Source organism: Homalodisca vitripennis, chromosome 4 (genome assembly GCF_021130785.1).
Source record: "Homalodisca vitripennis isolate AUS2020 chromosome 4, UT_GWSS_2.1, whole genome shotgun sequence".
In the NCBI taxonomy this organism is placed as follows: Eukaryota; Metazoa; Arthropoda; class Insecta; order Hemiptera; family Cicadellidae; genus Homalodisca; species Homalodisca vitripennis.
In genome coordinates, this window is record NC_060210.1 from 87681731 (window position 1) to 87704360 (window position 22630).

The 22630-nt window shown below is 32.7% G+C and overlaps 2 protein-coding genes across 5 annotated transcripts in view; one reads left to right on the forward strand and one right to left on the reverse strand.

Moving 5' to 3' along the window:
- Positions 1–12750, reverse strand: part of LOC124359708 (TATA box-binding protein-associated factor RNA polymerase I subunit B) — a 31076-nt gene extending 18326 nt beyond the window's left edge. The window contains exons 1-4 of the mRNA XM_046812669.1: positions 12335–12750; positions 7271–7361; positions 4397–4601; positions 789–960 (exon numbers count right to left, since the gene is read on the reverse strand). Of these exons, the coding sequence (XP_046668625.1) occupies positions 789–960; positions 4397–4601; positions 7271–7361; positions 12335–12433 (567 nt within the window). The 5' untranslated portion in view covers positions 12434–12750. The remainder of the gene's footprint in view (positions 1–788; positions 961–4396; positions 4602–7270; positions 7362–12334) is intronic.
- Positions 12751–14268: 1518 nt separating this feature from the next.
- LOC124359709 (probable E3 ubiquitin-protein ligase HERC4) overlaps positions 14269–22630 on the forward strand; it is a 76648-nt gene continuing 68286 nt past the window's right edge. For 2 of the 4 annotated variants that reach the window (XM_046812670.1, XM_046812671.1), the window contains exon 1: positions 14269–14458. The gene's annotated coding sequence lies outside the window, so the exon portion shown is untranslated. The remainder of the gene's footprint in view (positions 14459–22630) is intronic. The other 2 variants (XM_046812672.1, XM_046812673.1) reach the window with 1 other exon arrangement.

Below are 22630 nucleotides of genomic sequence, written 5' to 3' on the forward strand. Positions count from 1 at the left end.
GTATATAGTTAATAACATAACACATAGAAAAAGTATATCACAGATAAAAGTAGCAGTTATACTGCTATTCTAAATATTATTGTACATTCAGTGTAAAAATAACATGCCATAATTGTTGTAGTTGGGTGTGTGTGTTCTATAGTTTAAATGAGAAAGGTGCAATGTCATTTTCCATAATTTAAAAAATGAGGTTTATATGTTAATTTTGGACAGTTTGTAATTTTGTACTATAATTTAAAATGTTGGCTGGTATCAATGGAAATGGCAATGAGCAGATAATTGACTTATCTGACAGAGGAAGTAAAGTAACAAGAGCATAACCAAGAAAACATTGGGGGGAGGGAGTCCAGACAACTGATATTTTCCCGTAGTAGACAGAGTGTAAGACCCCATTTTGTTCCTTAAAATGTTCTTGACCCATTTCTTTGTTGAGAACGATTTTTCAGCAGTACATGTCAGTAATACTGAATGATTTATATAATAATAATCGTTTACTAACAAAATAAATGACATATTGAAAATTTGGGGGAGTCCGGACCCCCTAGCCAGTATCCTTGTAAAGTAATTTATGCTGCAGGCAGTAGATAGGCTTGAAAATCTCCTTTAATAGTTTAAAAGATTTATTGTATTAATAATACAAAAATTAAAGTAATGTCATTTTACCAGGTAAAGTTAAGGCTAACACAACCTGGAGACCAATAGCTTAAAGGTGACTTCCGAACCAACACCGACGTTTCTTGATTTGGTAACAGTGAACATTAGGTAATAATATATTTCATCACACTTACCTTCCGATGGGCAAGTCTCAACATTATGGATCTCCGTGACAATGTTTTGTTCACTGAAGTGTTGGATTCTGCACGACTAGTACTACTTGCAGCTGAACTACTTTTTGATCTCGATCTCCAGCTTTTCTCTCTTAACTGTGGTTTTGTAACTCCATAAATTATTTCTGCATCACTACACACAAATATAAAAATAAGTTGCAATCTTCAGCTTCATTTACTGGTTCAACACTCTTATAGACAGTTAAAAAGGTGTAATGTCAAATAAATTAAAAGTGTAATTATTTTCAGAGATGGGTTGAATCTGTGTAAATAATTTCTAAACTAACTACATTTTATGTAATGACTGTGTTTACATCGAGACAAAGGAAATATATTTTCTTAATATATTTTGTTATATATAGTATAAGAATAATAGTAATACAATTTTGCAGCTCTTGTAAAGAGTTAATCAAATACAAACTCTATATAAACTTCAATATGTTCAACTACTATTTCATGTATAGAGAAGACATTGTCACAATTATGTAGCAATTCAAAAACTGAAGAAGTTAGTTTTACTAGAATTTCCAATTTTATCATCTGAATTAAAGATTGAATTAATAATAATTGTTATTTTCAACCTTATTCTATAGCCTGAAGACTATAAATTGATTTTTAAAATTGGTACTAAATGAATAAACTCTTTCGAGACTTATTAAAAAGTGCTAATTTCTCTATCTGTTTGTATTATAATATTTAGTTAAAGTACAGTGTTGTGATTTTCAAACTAACTCTTGTTTTTACTCATGTTTTTATGATTAAACTTTAAATGTACAGCAAAACTAGTTTTAAAACAATGGTATTTGTTACACCATTATAATTTTATAATTCAATACTTAAAACAAATATTTTCTCATTTTTAAACCGAAATCCCAAGTTTAATGTATATTATAAAGATATTGGTGAATCAAATATTTGTTTTATTATTGAATATGTGTATCTTAACTATTTCTACTCCAATAAACTGAGAAAATAAAATTTATACAAATTGCTATCGTTAGGGATATCTAGGAATAATCTAGGTGGGAGAGGCAAATCGGTCTCTTCATCACTGGATGATAAGTCACCATCTAGTATATCACTAATGCTATTAACTTATAATCGATTTGCAACTGCAGCCATCAGATATATATAAATAGTACTAAATGAATAATTCACACATTGTTTCAACACTATAACCTAGCAATTCAATCCAAAATAGTAAAGGTTATATATTTCCATACGAAAATGAAGCCTAAACTGATTACATTATTTAATCACACTTTACTCACATATATGTTCAATAGATTAAAAACTAAAACAAACTTGTATTATGATGAAAACAATAAATTCACATAGAATCCGATTCCCCGTGGCTTGATTAGTTTCTTTACATCGGAAGACAATTCACTCAGTTGGAACTTTTGTTGTTCGTCAACAAATCAGTAAATGCACCGTGAAAAAACAGCTACAATATTGTTTCAAATAGTTCAAACTATTTCCTAGAGGTAGCAGCACAATGCAGAGCCAGTAAATCCAAGCTAATCTCATACGTCAGTCACCAGTGTGTGTGATTCGTGCACTAGTGGAACTACAGTATTACGGGCAGTCGTCCAAAAATGGTTTAGTTTTGGCATAATACAATGTTAACATAGAACAGTTAATTACATTTAAAAAGCTCTTTCAATTACTATTTTACAACTTTAGGGACTAAGATCGGATGTTCACTACCTTACAGACCAGTAGGGCATAGATCGGAGGAAATTTTGTTAAAAGATTCAATTTTTGAAAATAGGCCTATTTTCATACCAGGGAAGCTGAGAATGTCCATGTAAAATTTTAGCACGATCATTTGAATAGTTTGCGTGAAAACAAAACAAACAAATAAAGCCACTTTCGCATTTATAATATTATTAGGATTTGTAAAGCTTGAGTATATTATGTAAGACATCAAAATTTTTAAAGAAGGAATTTTGATTTATCTTAGACTTATAATTAGGCTGCATAAATTAAAAATTAGCTGACGTGTGATTTCAATATTCTTAAATTTATTATATATAAACTAGGTTGACGTACAGGATTCATCTCATGTCGCTCTTTACTCATACTGTAATGTTTATTTTAAAGAAATAAAGATTCTGATTCCTGAAATGATCAAAATGAGGTCCTGGGCTTGTTTCTAAATAATAAATAGCCTTTAAGTTGAAACAATCTTTGAAACAAATTTGGTTGTGTTGAATCAAATGTGCAGATAATGGTCTCTCGTGCAATTTTACAGGCATGTTGAGCACCCATGCTGAGAATCAAGACAGGTAGATGATCACAGGGGCCAGGATGCAGGTTTGCAGCTTCAGAAGAATTCAAAATCAAGGGTTGCAGCAAGCAGCTATGGCAAGTATACAAATGTGCGTGTGGTTGTGTTTGCTCCACATTGCTCTACAGTTTAACAGTTCTAAACAGTGCTCTTTGCACCATTTCTATGACACTCCGCTTGACACTAGTCGTCAGACATTGATGGTGTGTGTTTCTAGCGTTAGCCGCTAGGTGGCTCATAAATCGAGGGATTTCAAACGGAAACAACTTATAGCATTGAAAAGTTTATCATCTCAGAAGGATTCATAATCAAGTGTAAAGATAATTTTTCTTTCTATTAGAATATAACTATTTTCTTGATAAAAACACATTGACTATAACAAGATTTTTTTAAAGGAGACGCCGATGTCCTTTTATGCCTTATCCTGCCCATCCTCATGGATTATTGGCCTGTGTGAGGATCTTATCAAACAGAATAAGGGGGAGAGTCGATACAGTACAAGGTCGATGGTACTGAAAAAAGCCAAGGGTCACAGACAGGATTCGAGCGTCGATGGTACTGAAATAAAGGCAAGGGTCACAGACAGGATTCGAGCGTCGATGGTACTGAAATAAAGGAAAGGGTCACAGACAGGATTCGAGCGTCGATGGTACTGAAATAAAGGCAAGGGTCACAGACAGGATTCGAGCCTGTGCTATCTCTAACTCAGACTGAAAGTCCAACGTCTTAAACCACTTGGCCATCGGCACTCCCGACTAGTGTATTAACAAAAAAATTATTACTATTACCATAGGACTGCAAATGCTTTATTTTTCAACTACAGCACATTATCCTGAACAATTGCCTTTGCCTCGAATAATTTTTCGAATTTTTTACAATAAATTGGATATCAAAACTTGAAACTACATTAAATAGATTTATCACAATAATAAAATTATGTATTGTGACTAACTATGAGGATCTGTGTGATCTAAAAAAGTTAGTACGTCCGTGTTGAAGGAAGATATTCTTATTCTGACCCATATAAATGCTCTTTTAAGTAGGTCAAATAGAGTACAATAATTTCAGGATAATATCTTGACAGCTTAGATCAAATATAACATGGGTCTTAATCCAGATTTCTTCATTTTACTTACTTTAATCAGATATTATCATACACAGAAACATCATATAAAACAAAGGCTAAAGCTTAAATTCTATAAATTCTAAGTTAAATTGAAGTTAATAATTTGTCAAGCATCATCAACAACAGCAGCAAACCAAATAACTTACTTACCTATTCTTAAAAGCGTAGCCAAGTTTAGGTTTCCGTTCAACATCAACTGAAGTAAACGCAATTTCCAGCCTGCATAGATAAGAGGCCCACAGTTGTAGTGTAACAATCTTCAGTTCTGGCTTGGCTCCCAGGTTGATCAGCTCGTCGACTAATCCTTTCATAACATAATTCAAAACTTCCCACGAAGTTAGTTTCACATTTTGATCTGAAATGTATTAAAAGTTGCAACATTACAAAAAGTGTGATCTTCTTTATGTTATAACATTCTGTTAGGATGTTTATATCCGTTTTAGATAAAAAAATATGACATTTTGTTGTAGTGTATTGAGTATCATATAGAAAGATTTATAAGTTCATTTTAATTGTGATTCATTACTTGTTTTGATGGCTAGCCATTTTTAATTTATTTTTTTACTCATCTATTATTTTTCTGGAATAAATATTTTTGTATCTTTTTTTTGTGCAAATTCACTCATATATTTGCAGCGAGTGCCACTATAGATTTGAATTTGGCCCGTAATCTATCAGTAGCCGTGAAAACGATAGCCAGCTGGGCCGAACTTTAAGTCATAGCTTTAACAATGGGAGCCTCCTACTATCTGAAATTCTCCTGGACAGGTTCTGATAGGATTATTCCTGCCTAGAATAGCAAGTAACGAGCCGAGGTTGTGTCGGAGTTGCTGTGCGGCTATCATGTAGAGTAGGACAGGTAGAAGTGTATGTAGATCGTCTAGGCTTAAGTATTATACTTAGGGAACTTTCGGAACCATATCTAAATTATTAGTTTATCATTTTCTCTCAAAGCTGGTTAGGTTTAGATAGGGGAGATCTAGTGGCAGATCCTTGGTAGATAATTAGTCCTCTGGATAGGTGCCCTCTTCCGGTTGCGGCGACACAAGGTCGAGGTATTGATTATTGGATATTTATGAATCAACAACTGATTATAATGTGACGAGCTTATTAATTTGAAATAAGAAATACCTCAGAATAATATATAAATAGCACAGATTCAGTTAAAGAACAATATGTTAATGACACTATTTAGAATAGTACAAATTTTATCCCTTTACGATTGGGAGGCCATAAATGTGGCTTCATGGTTGAAATCTTATTGATTAGTTATTTATTATTTGCTTTTAAACAAATCAAGTAATATACAACTTAAGTTATAGGTTGATGTGTTCTGAAAGTATTTTTATTTGCAGAATAAAAATAAAATATTCTAAATTAGATTTCTATTATCAACAGAATATCATCTCGTTTCCATATTTAGAGGTTTGTCTCCACCAAATACGCTAGTACTAATTAGATAGGATGGCAGCTGCAGTGACACTGAAGTCAAAAGAAAATATTTCTGAACAATTTGTTCTACGGTATATGCTGCAAATATAGAAATATTTATTTAGTTACTTATTTGGTTGAGAGGTTGCAGCACATCCAGTCACAACTGGATTAGGACTGAATTTAATAACTGTGCAATATAGTGGGCCAAACCCAGTGGCCTGGCGAACTGAACGTGGTCCACCGAGCTGAGGGACAGGACAGTCATAAATCACTAAATTGAGGCAGAGAATACTCCATCACCACACTAGTGGCCTGGCGATATGAGGGGACAGTCATATGAAGTTGAGGACGATAGCAAAAGGTTAATATATTAGGTTATACTACAATGAGTAGAACTCGTAAACATAAGGCACAAAAAACATATTGTAACTGATTATCATAGGCAAGAATTTCCAGGATGAACCTCATAAACTGCACTGCAATTCTTTACGAAATATGTTTAATCTGAACGTTTTTTATTGACTTTGTGCTTTGTTTCTACATTTATCAAACACCAAATCTAGAATTATTATACACAACAATATGTGAACTAATTTGACTTCAATATTGTAACTTTACTTTAACATGAGCTCTAAAGCAGACTTTACAGAATGTAGATACTGTATCCAATTTGGTAAACAGGTTTTAAAATAAGCATTGTAGATCTATAGAATACCTTACAAGCCTGATTGAGCTTGTCCTAGCCTGGCTAGAAACCAACTCTATATTCACATTAATTTATACACATAAATTAATAGAATAATTTATGCTCATTGATCAGTTTCTGTCTTACTCTGATTAGGCCTTAATTAAACCTGATCAAACTCTGACTAATCCTATTGATGCACCAATCTAATCTGAATACTCTGATCTGAACAGAGTAAAACTGAAATGACTGATCCAACTTAAAACTTACATTAAGTATGGTAAAATAATATTGCACAATAAGAACCATTAGAAAGTTAAGTTCAGTTACACAGAATTAATGTAGCATACTGATGTTTCCATGATTGTACATATATCACACTTTTGTTTTTGAGATTGATTTATTTTTGAGATTGATTTATTTAGTCAGTTTATTTATTATTATTAACCTATGTGCAGTTGATAGCCATAATATTTCTTTTACCATATTAGCTTGTAGCAATTATTCAAAGTCACATAGCTCTTCTGGTAAACCATTATTTGTAGATATTTTCAAATTTGATAAAATAGACTAGTATATATTGGTGGTTTGAGGTAAGTTCAATTTTTTTTAAATAAGTACAATATAATTTAGAGTTTGATACAGGTTTAAAAAAAAGGAGTCAATGTCATTTTCAAAAGGATTACAGCTGAAACCAATAATTAGGTGACCAGTATGATCATTCAACTAACAATTTTATATTAAAAGAACAGCCTAAATTATTTTTTTGGTACACTATGCTTTAACATAATGTAAACAACACACAAAAATATCACGAGGTAAATATCAAATATCTATTTAAATTAATTACTGTTATAAAATAGAGTGTCATGCTACATTACACTGTAAAAATGGTAGTTACGTACTTGAAGCTGGTACTGGTGTTGCTTTTGTCAATACTTTAGTAGCAAACTTCTGATTTCCAAAGAAGTCATCAAAGACTTCCTCTCTGACATCCTAAAACATAATAATTAAATCAGGTGACATAATTCTTTTATTAAAATTCCTAAATTATTAAATTGGCATAGGCCTAAGACATTTAAACTATTTATGAACAATTTTGACAGACTCAAGTTTTGGGATTCTGTCCGTGTCTTACTTCAAACTAGTGTTTATAGGTCTATACGCCACCATTTCATTGTACATTACATTACAATATTGCAAATAATGTAAATACTAAATTACAAATTACTGACCTTGTCACTCGTAAACAACTTTTAAATAGGATATTTCACTTCATGTCAGGGTTAAGTAAACCAGAAGGGGCCTAACAATTTATCACAAACATTTTCAGATATCGGACAACCAGGCTGCAGTATAGCAATCGGCCACTACTACAATCGAATCAGGGTACTAATTAGAAATACATAAACTACTGAATACAAAAACATTTTAATCCTACTTATTTACAATTAGTTATTGCCAGCTCTTTTAATGTACTGAATAACAATGTTGATCCAAATTAATTTGATCAAAGTATAATCATTTGTATGGCATTTAAGTAACAGCCAAAAGTACAATGGCGATGTACATATGTAGTTGTCTCAGAAGCTGTCAGACACATTTTTCCTTAAGAACAGTAAAAAGTAACTAAATGTTACATTGTTTTGTTTGTTACATTTTATGGCTGCAGTATAATAATCCTCTAACACTTGAATGATTGATAATATTGAATTACGATTAAAACAATCTAAATGCTGCCAGACACGTTTACTATGTTAAGTCATTGTAAGTACTGCGCTTTTATAAACAGTGTAAACAAAGTTCTATTATTTTCTATAATCTAAAATGTGTATATTCCTTTGAAATATAAAAATATAGCTTCAATATAAAACAATCTTAAAAGGCTATAACGTAATTGAGTTTGACATTATCGTCCCAAATTATTTCAAACAAAGTTAAATCATGTGTATTGTATTTGAGTAACGGCCACTAGAGACTGGAAATACTGTTGTTTGTCAAAAACCTAATACAAAATAACGTGTCTATCAATATGTTACCATGGTAACATGATAGTAGACAAATATTTAACTAACTCACAACCCCCAGGAGGACCTGATAGGTTGGTTTCGGCGGTTTGTGGAACTGCAGAAATTATAGGCCTCTTGATATACTTCCGGGGTGCGCAAAAGGCCCTTGAGGCTTAAGTGCATGGCAGTAGGCTGCCCCATAGAAGAAGAAAAAGAACATAGACTAAAAAAATTTTAACGGGTTCATTCAAATTTTTACCATACAACACAATTAATTATTGGGTACTACAAAGTCCTTATCTACTATTTGTTATTAGTCTCTAAGTATTATAAATATAAAAAGTTAAAGATAACCTTTATAAGTAACCTCTGATAAGAAATGTCCCTGGCCATTCGTGCGGGTTTCGGTGGCACTCCGCACTTCTAGCGAAATAAGAAAAACATCCCTCGAGATAATACACAAATTCAACCTCAGATCACGTGAGCGCTTGTAAATGTTATTTTCAACTCTGGTACTACTAGTAACATATTTACGATAATCTAATCTAAACCAATTATATCGCACAATAACATTCAATACTGTAATATTTCCATTCCTAGACCCACTGCTTGCATGAAATGCCTCGGCTGTTACCAAGTAACCTAATACCAGAAAGTCATGAGCCAATACCAAATCATTCAGCCAAGCTGTTACTGACATAACATAATAGGTTATCACTGAATTACATGTTACTGACACTAATACTGCCCATCTGCAATGTCAGCATGCACAATGCTTATTTCCATGTTTTACTTGTGTCGGGCATACTTATCCTTAAAATATTAAAAAAAGTAAGTAAATTTTATACTGTTCTGATTTTATATTTATAAACACACATAACCTAGATTGTTTTTTATTCACTATAAGCTAACATTATAATTGTTTATACTGTGATTTGAAATAGGCCTAGACAATGTTATTAAAATATAACACAATTTGTTTTAAATAGTTGTGGCAAGGATTCTTCAGCTGACAACCACAAAAAGAGGAGCTTACAACCAGATCAGGGTGATCAGACGTCCGGCAGGGTGACATGTCCTCTTGTCCTCCAGGCTTTTGAAAATTATGTAAAATGTCTGAATTGTAGGAGAACTCTTGAATGTTTGAACAATCACATTACAAAAAGTCTAAAAGACAGACCATGAAAATCTAGTGCATTGCACACGATAAAAGCCATGGCAGGTGAACTGCTGTTAGATTCAGTTGTTAGAGATTTGTCTATAGTGTAACTGACCCACTGTTGCTTCTATCTGCTCAGCTGCACTGGCACTACTACCCTTCGATTTTCTATTTATGTATTATGAATGATAGGTTAATTTTGTTATAATACGTTATATATTTTTCTGTTATAGTGATAATGTCTGATATATTTCTGTAAGTACAGCTTGCTAATAATGTAATGAATCAATGCAATAAATAAATAAATTCCAATTATTTCAAAGAATTATTTTAAATATAATTATAAAAATTTGGGCTAAAATCAGTTCTAATGTTTAAAGAGAAACATCATAATAATATTTAATTCAATCTTATACTAATACGAAATATTAAATAATAGCCTCAGATAATACTTCATAATCCATCAATATATTCTTTTATATTTATTTTTTCAATTTATATGCCTAAACAAATCTGAGTTTTTTATTTGCTTTATAATATGCTTAAATACATTACTAATTTATATGTGTGCCTTTTTAATAATGCATCATACAATGAAAGCAAAGTTTATAAGATTATTTAATACTGTCCTCCTTTTTGCTTTAATGTCCTTTTTCACCCCTAAAAGTCCTCTTTTTAGGAATTTCCGTCTGGTCACCCTGAACCAGACCTAACTCTGTGCTCAACTCTGTACCCAAACCTAGTGTTCCTAACTGAATCCTGACCAAGTTCATCAACTTAAACCATACAAAATATACATTAATTTAATACCGTGAAGATAAATACTACAAATAAAGATTTTAAATGAACAAACACTACTTTTATAATCGCAATTTATAGCGGCCATTTTCAGGACAATACTCATTTAACAAGGCAAGTTCTGAGAAACCCTATAGATGGTCTCACACCTCAAAAACATACAAGCCGATTTTGATAAAACTTTATATACACATTTGAGACACAGTCTACTGTACTACAATACAACCCTCATTCTTAGGCCACGCCAATTTTTGGGAGCCACACCGATTTAAAAGACTAGGTGCTGACCAAACCAATCTATAGAAGGCCGTACCTCAAAAATGTACAAGCCGATTTTAATACAACTTTCTATACACATTCAATACATGGTCTACTGAACTAAAATACAACCTAATTCTTGGACCGCGCTTATTTTCGGAGCCACACCGATTTAACAGGCTATGTGCTGACACAACCAATCTATTGATGGCCGTACCTCAAAAATGTACAAGCCGATTTTGATACAACTTTCTATGCACATTCAATACATGGTCTACTACACTAGAATACAGCCCTCATTCTTAGGCCGCGCTTATTTTTGGAGCCACACCGATTTAACAGGCTATGTGCTGACAAAGCCAATCTATTGATGGTCGTACCTCAAAAATGTACAAGCCGATTTTGATACAACTTTCTATACACATTTGAGACACAGTCTACTATCCTAAAATACAGCCCTCATTCTTATTCAGCACCTATTCTCGGAGCCACACCGATTTAACAGGCTATGTGCTGACAAAACCAATATATAGATGGCCGTACCTCAAAAATGTAAGAGCCGATTTTGATAAAACTTTCTATACACAATCAATACATGGTCCTTTTTTCGGGTAGGGTACGATAAGCGGACCCGGTTTTTTATATCGAAATTGGCAAACGATATTGCTAAATAGTAACCATCGATACAATCAATCGATACTGATTAATTATATTGAACAATTAACTTAAATAATCTATATCAGCACCTGTAGACACTATAAAATAATACAAGTAAGGTAATATTTCAATTTTGTATAAGTAACATAATTGATTATTAAAAATGACAGTCAATTTTAGAAAACTACACTACATTGCTTTGGAAGATGATAAGACATGTTTTTCATGACTTCAACATGTTGGACTCGTGCGGAAAAACCCATTATGTGAAATTTGTGGGAAAGAAACAACTGTAACTGGGAGAGGAGCAAATATGGCCGTCTTTAGTTTTCCTAATTTTGGTTATAATAATTTGTTTGGTCACTGTAAATATTAGATCCATATTTTTATTTAACACGTAAGATTGTTATTCAGAACTACAGATACTTTATATCGATTGATAGTCTAGGATTTGAGATGAGAATATTAGGTATCGATGATTAAATTCTTCGATATATAAAAAACCGGGTCCGCTTATCGTACCCTACCCCTTTTTTCAAGTATTTGACATGTAAAATCGATATATCTCCTAAAATAGGTGCGACCAAAGAATAGTATAGTACACCATGTAATGAATGTGTAAGTTATAGGCAGTTTTATCGAAATCTTCACCTACGTTTTTTAGCTACGGTCATTTATAGATTCTATGTATTTTGTTGCATTTGACCTGTGAAATTAAGTACACTTTGTTCATGAAAACCAGTATTTTTGGTTTTAGAATGCTTGTTCAGTAGATTCTATAGATTTTGTTTTGTATTTGTTCTTTTTGTTTTCAAATAATAAAATTAATTTTGTTTTATTAATTGAACAGGTTCAGGAACTATGTTTTTGGTAATTCAGGAACTAGATCAGGAGTAGTTCATGAACCAAGTTAGGATTCGTGTCAGAGGATTAGTTCTTTTTATTTATGGAATCTATGGGCAGTTTCACACTGCTCATTCTTGAAAATGTTTGTTTCAAAGAAAATTTGCAGACTCTCAACATCTTAATTTTATCAAAATACCTATTACTACACTATAACATGAATGAACACTTATTCTAAATGTTACCTGTGACTGAGTATGACATTCTAGACAAAAGAAAAATCCAGCATCAACAGTAAATTCTGTACCTCCACAAACTGTACATGTAATATTGGGCTGGGACATCTTGAGTGAACTAAATTAACCTATCACAATTACAACGAACAACAAATGCTTTTCCGTATTCTGTATAAACCGACCATAACCCATCATTAAATTTAAAACTGTACAGTTGAGCATAGAAGTCCTTGTTGTTGACTGTCAAATTTTAATTCGTTCTTATTCTTATTACAACATACCCATGCACACAGATCTAATCCAAACACCAAACACCTTATTAATTCTTGACTTCGTTATCAACTTTTGATTTTTTAACGCTCACAACTGACAACCGACAAACCCACATGTTCGCACGACGCACTACACATTGTGATAGTGATTTGATTGCACAATGCACAATCCCATTCCAAAACATAAAATCATTGTTGCCAATGGCAATTCCACTCGTAAACATGAACCACAAGTTACAAACACTAAACGCATTGTAATAAATGTAACTACAAGTATAAATTAAGTAAAACCAAATACTACAGATACACTAAACTTCACTTGTAACAAGATTGATATTGTTCATTTAAAGAGTGTTACCGACGATGGATAGTTTAATTGAAAGGATAATTGGATTTTGCTTTTTCCATCGTTGGCCAATAGTAAATCGCTCATTACGATAGGCTGAATAAGACATCCTAAATAAAGATAGTCTTGATTGTAACAAAAACGAGAAAAGATTATACGTTTTCGATACTGCAATTTAGACTACATTGCTCACTTAGATTTTTCAACATAAAATATTTGATTCCTCTAACTTTTCCATAACTTCTTTATGTAGGAACAACCATCTCATTTCGAAAATTAATAAAAAGTAATGGAAACAGCCATGAAAGAATGTTGTGTTCAACCGTTTCCAAAATGTCATTAAAACATTCATATCACTAATATGTTACATAAGGTTTCAGACTTTTGTATGGTAAAATGATACTTCAGTATTGAAATAACCGCCTAACTTCTCCGTCCAAATGTAACATTTTGGTTTCATCTCCAACTTGCATTGAAAACTATAAAAGTTGAGTTATCGTAAATAATAGACATCTCGAATATTACATTTACATATGTGGCGAATTTGTATAAGTAAAATCTATTTTATATTAAAAATACGAGTAAGAATAAAAAAAACGTTAGGCCGTAGTTTGTGAACTTTTTTATGTCGTACAATACAAAACGTTCTGCAGATCCTGCTGTAAAGTTTCTTATGAAGTAAAACGCACATTTTCTTTATACATTACGAGATGGAAATTCAAATCTATATTGAATCCGTTAACAGTGAATATGCTGAAAATTCCTATCTAGGTCTTCTGCACAATTATTGATGTAAATGTCATACAATGAAATAACTATTTTACCTTTACTTCGTTCTTTTATTGATTCAACAATTTCTACGTTGTTTGAACATGCTTTGTTTCTAATTTATTATATATATTTTGGTTTGGGTTATTTGATAGTATTAGCAATTAAAATTTCCACTTATACTTTAGAACAGTCCAATGCAAACTTGAAAATTGTGAGTTCAATAAGACTAATAAAGTCATAAACGTCATGTAAGAAGATGACGTGTTTAATATGTTCTTATAAATGCTTCAGATCTACGTTATTTAAATACTAACTCAGTACTTATTTCATATTTTTAGTGTTTTATAAACTTATTTACTTTCTTATACATGACCTTTCTTGTGCTGATAATACAATCCTTAGTAAATGGCATAGAAATAATGGAAAACACGAGGTCGATTCTAACTAAGTATATACATTACTATACGTCATAAATGGCCCGACGTAATCTGTAAACATTTCGATATGGATTGGTTGGTAGTGGTACTTTTGGTAATATTATTCCATGAAAAGATGAAACAGATTCTGAAACCGCAAACCTTCCAGAAAAGAATAGAAACATGACTTAACCTAATTTATTTCTTCATGAAATTTCTTTTGAAAATTATTTGTTATTTTGATGTGTTGTGAAAATTATTATAAGGTGTAAGTTCTATTGATTTATTCTAAATGTATTGTTATGGATGACATCTGAGAAAATAAGTGGTAAGTGTCTGATTTGAACAAATTTGTTACTGTCCTCTGTCCTAGTTTCTCATCAACACTAAACCAGTCACAACACACATAAATGCACATTTCAAATCTATTTAGTTATATTTTGAAGACGAAATATTGGAAATAAATGTAACTTTAGTAAAGTCTCATGTAGCAAAAATTGTAATCATATTAAGTTCAATATAAGGAAAGTTTTTAAATCCTAGTTTATTCAATAGATTGTAAAGATTTCCATATAAATGTGAGCCAATTTGCTAAGCTAATATAGGTTCATTATTAAAATGAGGAAAAAAAGTGTCTGAATATGTTGGGAGAGAATAGTTTCATAAAAAGTTATCATCTGACAACACAAAGGAAATATTGATGTGAGCGGTGAGAGATAATGATTTATTAAATGTGTAGGTATGCAATTCAGAAGAAATTATCTTTTTCAATTTGCCGAAGATTTGATTTGATTTTTGTAGCTATGTAGATTTTATCTAATTACAGTACTCAAATAGAAGTTGGGTAGGGTACGTTAAGCAGACCCGGTTTTTCATATCAAAATTAGCAAACGATATTACTTAATCATAACCACTGATATAATCAATCGATACTGATTAATTATTTTGAACAAACAACTATAATCTATATCAACAGCTGTAAACACTTTCAAATAATACACGTAAGGTAATATTTCAATTTTACATATTCAAGTAACATTTGATAATTAAAAATGGCAGTCATTTTAGAAAACTACACGACATTGTTTTGAAAGATAATAAGACATGTTTTACGTGGTTTCAACATGTTGGACTCGTACGGAAAAATCCATTATGTGAAATTTGTGGGAAAGAACAACTGTAACTGTGAGAGGAGCAAATGTGGTCGTCTTCAGTTTTCCTAATTTTGTTTATAATAATTTTTTTCATCACTGTAAATATTAAATCCATATTTTAGTTTAACCCTAGAACTGGCGGTCATTTCATCTTGTAGTGTCGGGCTGTTTTGGAGCTTCGCGCAAGGTTTTTGGTAATTCTAAGCAATATATGGGTCAACCTCGATTTTTCTCATATTACAATATAATGTTCCAATAGTCAATTAGAAAAGGAAATGACTAGAATTTCTTGCCGGAAAGCAGTTATAGGGAGCAGGCAACTGCCAGACGGTCATGTGTTTAAAATTGTTTTACATACATTACCTACATTATATTGTAATATGTAATAACAATTTATCAGTAATTTTTAATAAAAAAAAGGATCACGCACGATGCCTGCCCACTGCGCAGCGCTTCACGCTGCTTGCTCTTTTAGAAAAAAAAAATTAACTCGAGTAGTTCTAAATTTGAAGCCCAGATCACGTCAGTGCCCCTGATCACTAATAGGTAATTCTAAGCAATATTATGACCGTCTGGCGGTTGCCTGCTCCCTATAACTGCTTTCCGGCAAGAAATTCTAGTCATTTCCTTTTCTAATTGACTATTGGAACATTATATTGTAATATGAGAAAAATCGAGGTTGACCCATATATTGCTTAGAATTACCAGGTTTTTTTAAAAAAAATTATTAAAAATATGAAATAAAAGCAATATAAACAAAAGTAAGTTAAAGATAACCATAACAAGTGCTTATGTGATCTGAGCTTGAATTTGGGTACTATCTTGAGGGATGTTTTTCTTATTTTGTCATATGTGTGGGGTGGCGCCTTTGGCTCTGATGGCCAGGGGCTTTTCTGATCGGTATTTTCCCGAATTCAGAACATGCCCCAGATCGTCCAACTTTTCCAACATCGACCACGTTGTAAGATTTAGGATGTTTTCTAACATATGGATAGTACCGATCGGAAATGCCTCTAGTCATCAATGTGGTGGCACCGAATCCAAATACAAGCTCAGATCACGTTATTGTAAAGATTAAGTTTAACTCTGGTACTACTAGTAGAACATATTTACGATAACCTAATCTAAACTGCAGCTCCAAAGTCTCTACAAAAGAATAAATAGTGTAAAATAAAAACAAGTTTAAAAAATAAGCAAAACTGATGTAACCATAACTTCCTAATTTCGTATGTATGTTCTTACATATTACGGCGTAACTTGACACGATTACACGACGAACCAATTATAAAGGAATAAATTAATCTTCTAATATTTTAACTACTTGTGTAATCCACAATCTTAACACTTAAATATTTTCAAAACTAAATGACAGTATTTGAGTTAACACGCCACGGTGGAGTAATGGATGCCATGATTATCCATGAGACAGTGAAGGGCTACTGCACGGGACGGTTATTGATTCTTTACTAAGCTGTTCTAACCACAGAACACTCAGATAAGCTGTCGGGAGCAGATAACGCTGAAAATCATAGAAAACAAAAAGTACAGTGTACTCAAATATAACCACAAATTTATATTTACATTTCAATTTGTTATAAAACAGTTATTTTTGATTTGTACTCCCAAATACCATATATGCATTTTTGTTCATGAGGGTGAGCAGAATATGGTAATAACTTTGAAATTTTGATTGGCCACTCTGGTCGTTAATCTCACGTATACCAAGGCCGGTAAAGTAATTGATTATAATGTTGATTTCATACAAATTTTTTATAAAATAAATAGGTCTGTGCCAATACAATTGTACTCCACAGATGTACTATTGATAATACCATATGCTTACACTTTTATCTTTTACATAAAAAAGTAAACATGGACAAAATATTGAAATAATGTAATTATTAACTAGGGTATTGTACATTCATGGAAATTTGATAATAAAAGCAAGAAAATATTGTTGCATTCTTAAAAGAGTATGATTTGATACTTAAGTCAGCAAAATTGTATTCAATGACGGAATCCCCTTTAGGTATGACTCCCCTTTTCTAAATCCCGAAATTTCCAAAGTCAACCTTACTTTAAGAAACCTGCTGCTCTGCACAATAATACTTCCTTTATATGCCTAGAATCTGTCCACCGTAAGACTACACCAAACATGGGATGCACTTCAACAAAGAGTGAAAGTCCCATCTTGCTAACCTGCATCTCGCTATTAACGAGTCATCTCTAACGCACATCAAAGTAGTTTCTAAACCCCCTTTATCAAGTACAACTTCTAACACAACAGCTGTTCCTAAAATTCCTCCCAGTATACCAACTAAAGTATTCTATCACACTTTCCATTTCCACTTTCTAATCACACTTTCTTAAAGATACTAATTTTCAGAACCTTTGTTTTGAGAATTTTGTGAATCAGGCTGCTTTCTGCAGGTCTCATATGAGAAGGGGAGGAGTTGGCATCTGGAACTGATCTAACATAAAATGTCAAGCACTGGAGTGTGAGGTACTAGAAGGAGTTTACGAACTGTCTGGTTTCAGTGGAATTGGCTAACCAAGGCAAATTGCTGATAATTGCAGCCTACGGACCTCCAACAGATGACTCTGAACTTCTCTCTGAATTGTTTCGAACTATCTCAGATTGTTTAAACAAATATGTACATAGACACACTTTGACTGTAGTAATGGGAGACTTCAATATAGACCCCAAGAAAAACTCTTTCAAATGTCAAAAATTCCTTTCTTTGATGACATCTTTCAACCTGAAAAACATAATAAAATCTTGCATCAGAGAGTTCTTGGGTACCAGAACATTAATATATCCCATTTTTACCAATGATGTTAAGGCAAACAGCTCGATTATAGCAGCCGCTTTATCAAACCACCATGCACAGACTATTATTATTGAAACTTCTCCACTTAAAGACTTTCCCGATATAAAATTTATGAACAGCAGAAGGTTTGATGATGCAAACTTGAGAGTTTTTATATGTTTTCTCTCTAAAGAAAAATGACTTGATGTTTTAAACTCTGATAATGTGAACTCAAAATATAACTCGTTTATTGATAAAGTATAGTACTAATTCGATTTATCCTTTCCTGAATTTACAAAAAGGCGGCAAAGAAGAAAGCGAAGAAAACCAGACTCAGCCCAGATACACTAAAACTTAAGGATAAATTGAATGACCTTTACCAAGGAACAAAGTAATTGGAATTTACACACTTTTTATGAGAATACTACAGACGGTTAAAGTATAAGTACCGTGCAGCTATAAAAGGAGAAAAGTCTAGTGAAATGCTATGTAAAATTGAGTCGTCTGATTGTTTTATCAAAAGTGATTTGGCAAATAATAAACAATAGAAGGCCTTTGAAGGGAAAAGACTCCAAAGAGTTGTGTATTAGAGACACTGATGGTGAACTTACTTATGATCCTTTGCACATTGCCAATAAATTAAACAATTATTTTGTTAATGCCAATGAATACAATGCAATACCTATAAATAATTCATCGTCAAATGCAATTTTAGAACAGCCTAAAGCTTTATTTTTCCTATATCCAATATCAAGTAAAGAAGTAATTAATGTCATTACAAATCTAAAAAATAAAAACTCTGTCAGTACAGATGAAATATCAGTTAAAATGTTAAAAGATATAGCAGACCTATTGGCAGAACCTATCAGCCACCTCATAAACTTCTCATTTGCTTCAGGATGTTGTCCAAATGCCTTAAAAATTGCAATAGTTAGACCAATATACAAGATAGGTGACAAAAAATACCACAAAAACTATTGCCCTATCTCAATTTTGACAGCTATTTCTAAGGTCTTTGAAAAAGTAGTTTCACTCCGTTTAGCTACATTTTTGGAAAACCATGAAATAATTTGTGAAAATCAACATGGGTTTGTAAAAAATAGATCTACAACAAGCGCAATGTTTGCTCTTATAGATGATATCGTCTGCGCTCTTGATGAGGGAAACTACTCCACAGTCCTATATTTTTAATTGAGCAAGGCATTCAATTCCGTCAATCATGATTTCCTACTTGAAAAAAATAAATCGTAATAAGATAAGAGGCTTGGCATTAGATTGGTTCAAGTCTTATTTAAAGGGAAGGAGACAATGACAAAGTCAAAGTCTTTATTGCAACAAAAACAAGTTGGTAACTCGTACAGTTGAAGTCAAATTTGCCACATGACATTACAAAACAAATAATAGTAAATACTACTTATGTCTTTACTGGTACATCTTTACTTAAAGTTAAAATAGAATTGAAGTAATAAAATCTATTCTTCACAGAAATTTAAAAACAATGTGTAAGGGTATAAGCAGTTGAGGAGTGTGAATTTCTGTGGCAGTATAATTCACCTGAACTTCCTACATAGAGTGGTGTGCCCCAGGGCTCCATACTTGGTTCTACTCTTTTCCTGATCTTTTTCAACGATCTTCCTGCAGATACAGAGTCAGCCAGGCTGTCCTCTACGCTGATGACACATGTCTTTTGCTGTCCAGCCCCACTGTGGAAACTCTTGAACAATTGACTTTTGTCGAAGCCAACAGCATAGTACAATACTTTGACAGTAATCTGCTCACAATTAATTCACTTAAAACCCAGTTTCTAAACTTTTACATTTCTGAAAAATCTTGATTTTGGTTTCTATCTAGATGAAATTCCTATCCACCTGATTAACAACACAAAATTTCTTGAACCGACCTTGAACACCAAGTTAAAATTTCACAACCATATTCAAAATGTATCTAACAAAGTGACCTCAGGAATATTTGGCATTCACACCTTAGCAAAATCATGTAACTCTGATGTTCTTTCTGCCTATTACAGACTCATTTATCTGCATCTCAGTATTTTTACTTTTCTGTTGTTATATTTATGAAACTTTTATCTTTTCTAACTCAATACATTGAACATTTCAAAATTCCTTGTAACCATCAATATGATGGTTTACAACAACCCTCAAGTTCTTGCACATCACACTGCTTTTTTCCAAAGAAATCTCAATGCAATGTTACAATGCAATTAACCTGTTTAACAAACTCCCTATGCACCTCAAAGCAGAGTCAAACCATTTAAAATTTAGAAAGAGGTTTATGTTATTTCGCCTTGAAAAATGTTTTTACAGCGTCGGTAAATTCCTGACTGATGGCTAATTGGAGAACCTGGTTGTTGTATAATATATATTAAGAGAGTTCAAGTCGTTATAGTTATTTTAATGGCAAATATAATCTGTTTTAAGAAGTTTCGTTTTATCTGACATGACCAATGCATGTTATCGTGTTACTTTGCTTGAATAAATGAGTTATTGAATTATTGACTATGTGAGATTAAAATAAGAGGAAAAAACTATTGTGTTTCCGTGTTGTATAACTTTGAATAAACATGAAATTTTCATTGGTATATTAAAAACATGTTTGTTGAATGTTCTAAATATTGGTTAAGATATATACGGCACTTCCATAATAGACCGACAAAATAATCAAATAGATATTGATTAGATATGTTATCGATATCGTGAACATAAATATTGATATTATTGACAGTACTTGTTCTTGATCAATAAAAATGGAAAAGAAGAAATATGGAAATTCATACAAAAAATATTTTTATCAGAACTATTAATTATAATAACAAAGTACTATAAATTTAAATTACTTGTTTCTTCTCTGAGATAAACAACAACTTCTCATGCGAATCTTGAGTTTAGCTCCATTTTACTTGTCATGATTAATCTGAAAAAATATATTACTGTTTGAATAGTTCTCAAACCAAGTTTAAAACCTTTAAAAACAATTTATTTACACACAAGGATTACAGTTTTCTCCTTTAAACCTTAAAGCGCTGAAGAAATTTTGGCGCCGCTCATAATACATGCGACACAATTCGTCAACTATCCTTTCTTAGAGATTGATGCAGAAAAGTTCTCAACTTAGAGTTGTAAAACATTGTGTTGAAGATCATCCTGCAGTTAAAATAGAAGTTATTGATTTTCAAAATGATTTGTCTCTAAGACCCCTATCTACCACTGGAAATATTAGGACTCTAGTACCCAAAGAAAAATATCCAATTGTGGTTCGAGTTGCATTGAGATTGAAAACTATGTTCAGTTCTACATACTTGTGTGAAACATCTTTTTCAAGTAGGAAGTTTATAAAAAATAAATATAAACAGATTGACCGATGAACATTTGGAGAGCTACAGCATAATACTCTCCAAACTACATGAAAATACTTGATGGCCAAAAAAAGTTCCACTCTTCTCATTAAAATTGACAACTATAAGTCAAAACTATAGTAGAGTTGTGACTACAATTTGATCTGTTTGACTAAGGTATGTTGTTATTGTTATTAGTCCATCCGCAGTTCAGGGTTCTATTATATGAAAGATAAAGACAGCACTAAACAAAAAGTCTAGTTAATGGGAATGGTTTTCTAGATTTTTTTTGGTTAAGGAGTTGTTTTGTCAGAGAAATCAAAATGTACTGAAACATATCAAAAGAGATTACACAAAGGTTCAGAGAATTGAGATAACATTAGTCATAGTGTGCTGTAAACTGACAATCTCAATTGGTTGTGTTGCTTTGTTTTGACAAGCGTGATTGAAATTGAAGAGGAAGAAATCTTTAGATTTACACAATTTGTTGAAAAGTTTTATTAATGTCAGCTGATCTTCACAAGACGCTAAAATCAAATTACATAGTGTAGGAATTTTCTGTAAAATACTCTAAAATAACAATTTATATACTGTATTTATCAATGGCTTGAATATTAGTTTTTATTTTGAGCTGGCGGTCTCCAAGACCGAAATCGTTATGCTCACTCGACGGAGAATCCCCACTCTGATCTCTATGAATGTGGGGGGTGTCGAGGTTCGGACAAGGACTGCGGCGAAGTACCTGGGTGTGTTACTCGACTGCCGTCTTCGGTATTGGGAGCACATTCAGGCGGTGTGTGACAAAGCCTCTAAGGTGGTTATGTCTCTCGGCAGGCTGATGGCTAACGTAGGAAGCCCTAGGTCAAGTAAGAGACGCCTCCTCATGTCTACTGTAAACTCAACCCTTCTGTATGGCGCAGAGGTTTGGGCGGGTGTCATGAGGATAAGGCGATACAGTCAAAAGCTGTTATCAGTACAGAGAAGAGCGGCACTTAGGGTCGCCTGCGCCTATCGCACCGTTTCCGGTTCAGCCGTGGCGGTCGTGGCTGGGGTGATTCCTATTGACCTGCTGGCCATCGAGAGACAGACCGTCTTCCGGGAGGCTGCCGTGCGGGGTAGAAAGGATGCCTTGGCTGCTGCCAGGGCGGAGACTCTGCAGGTTTGGCAGCGGAGGTGGACGGAAG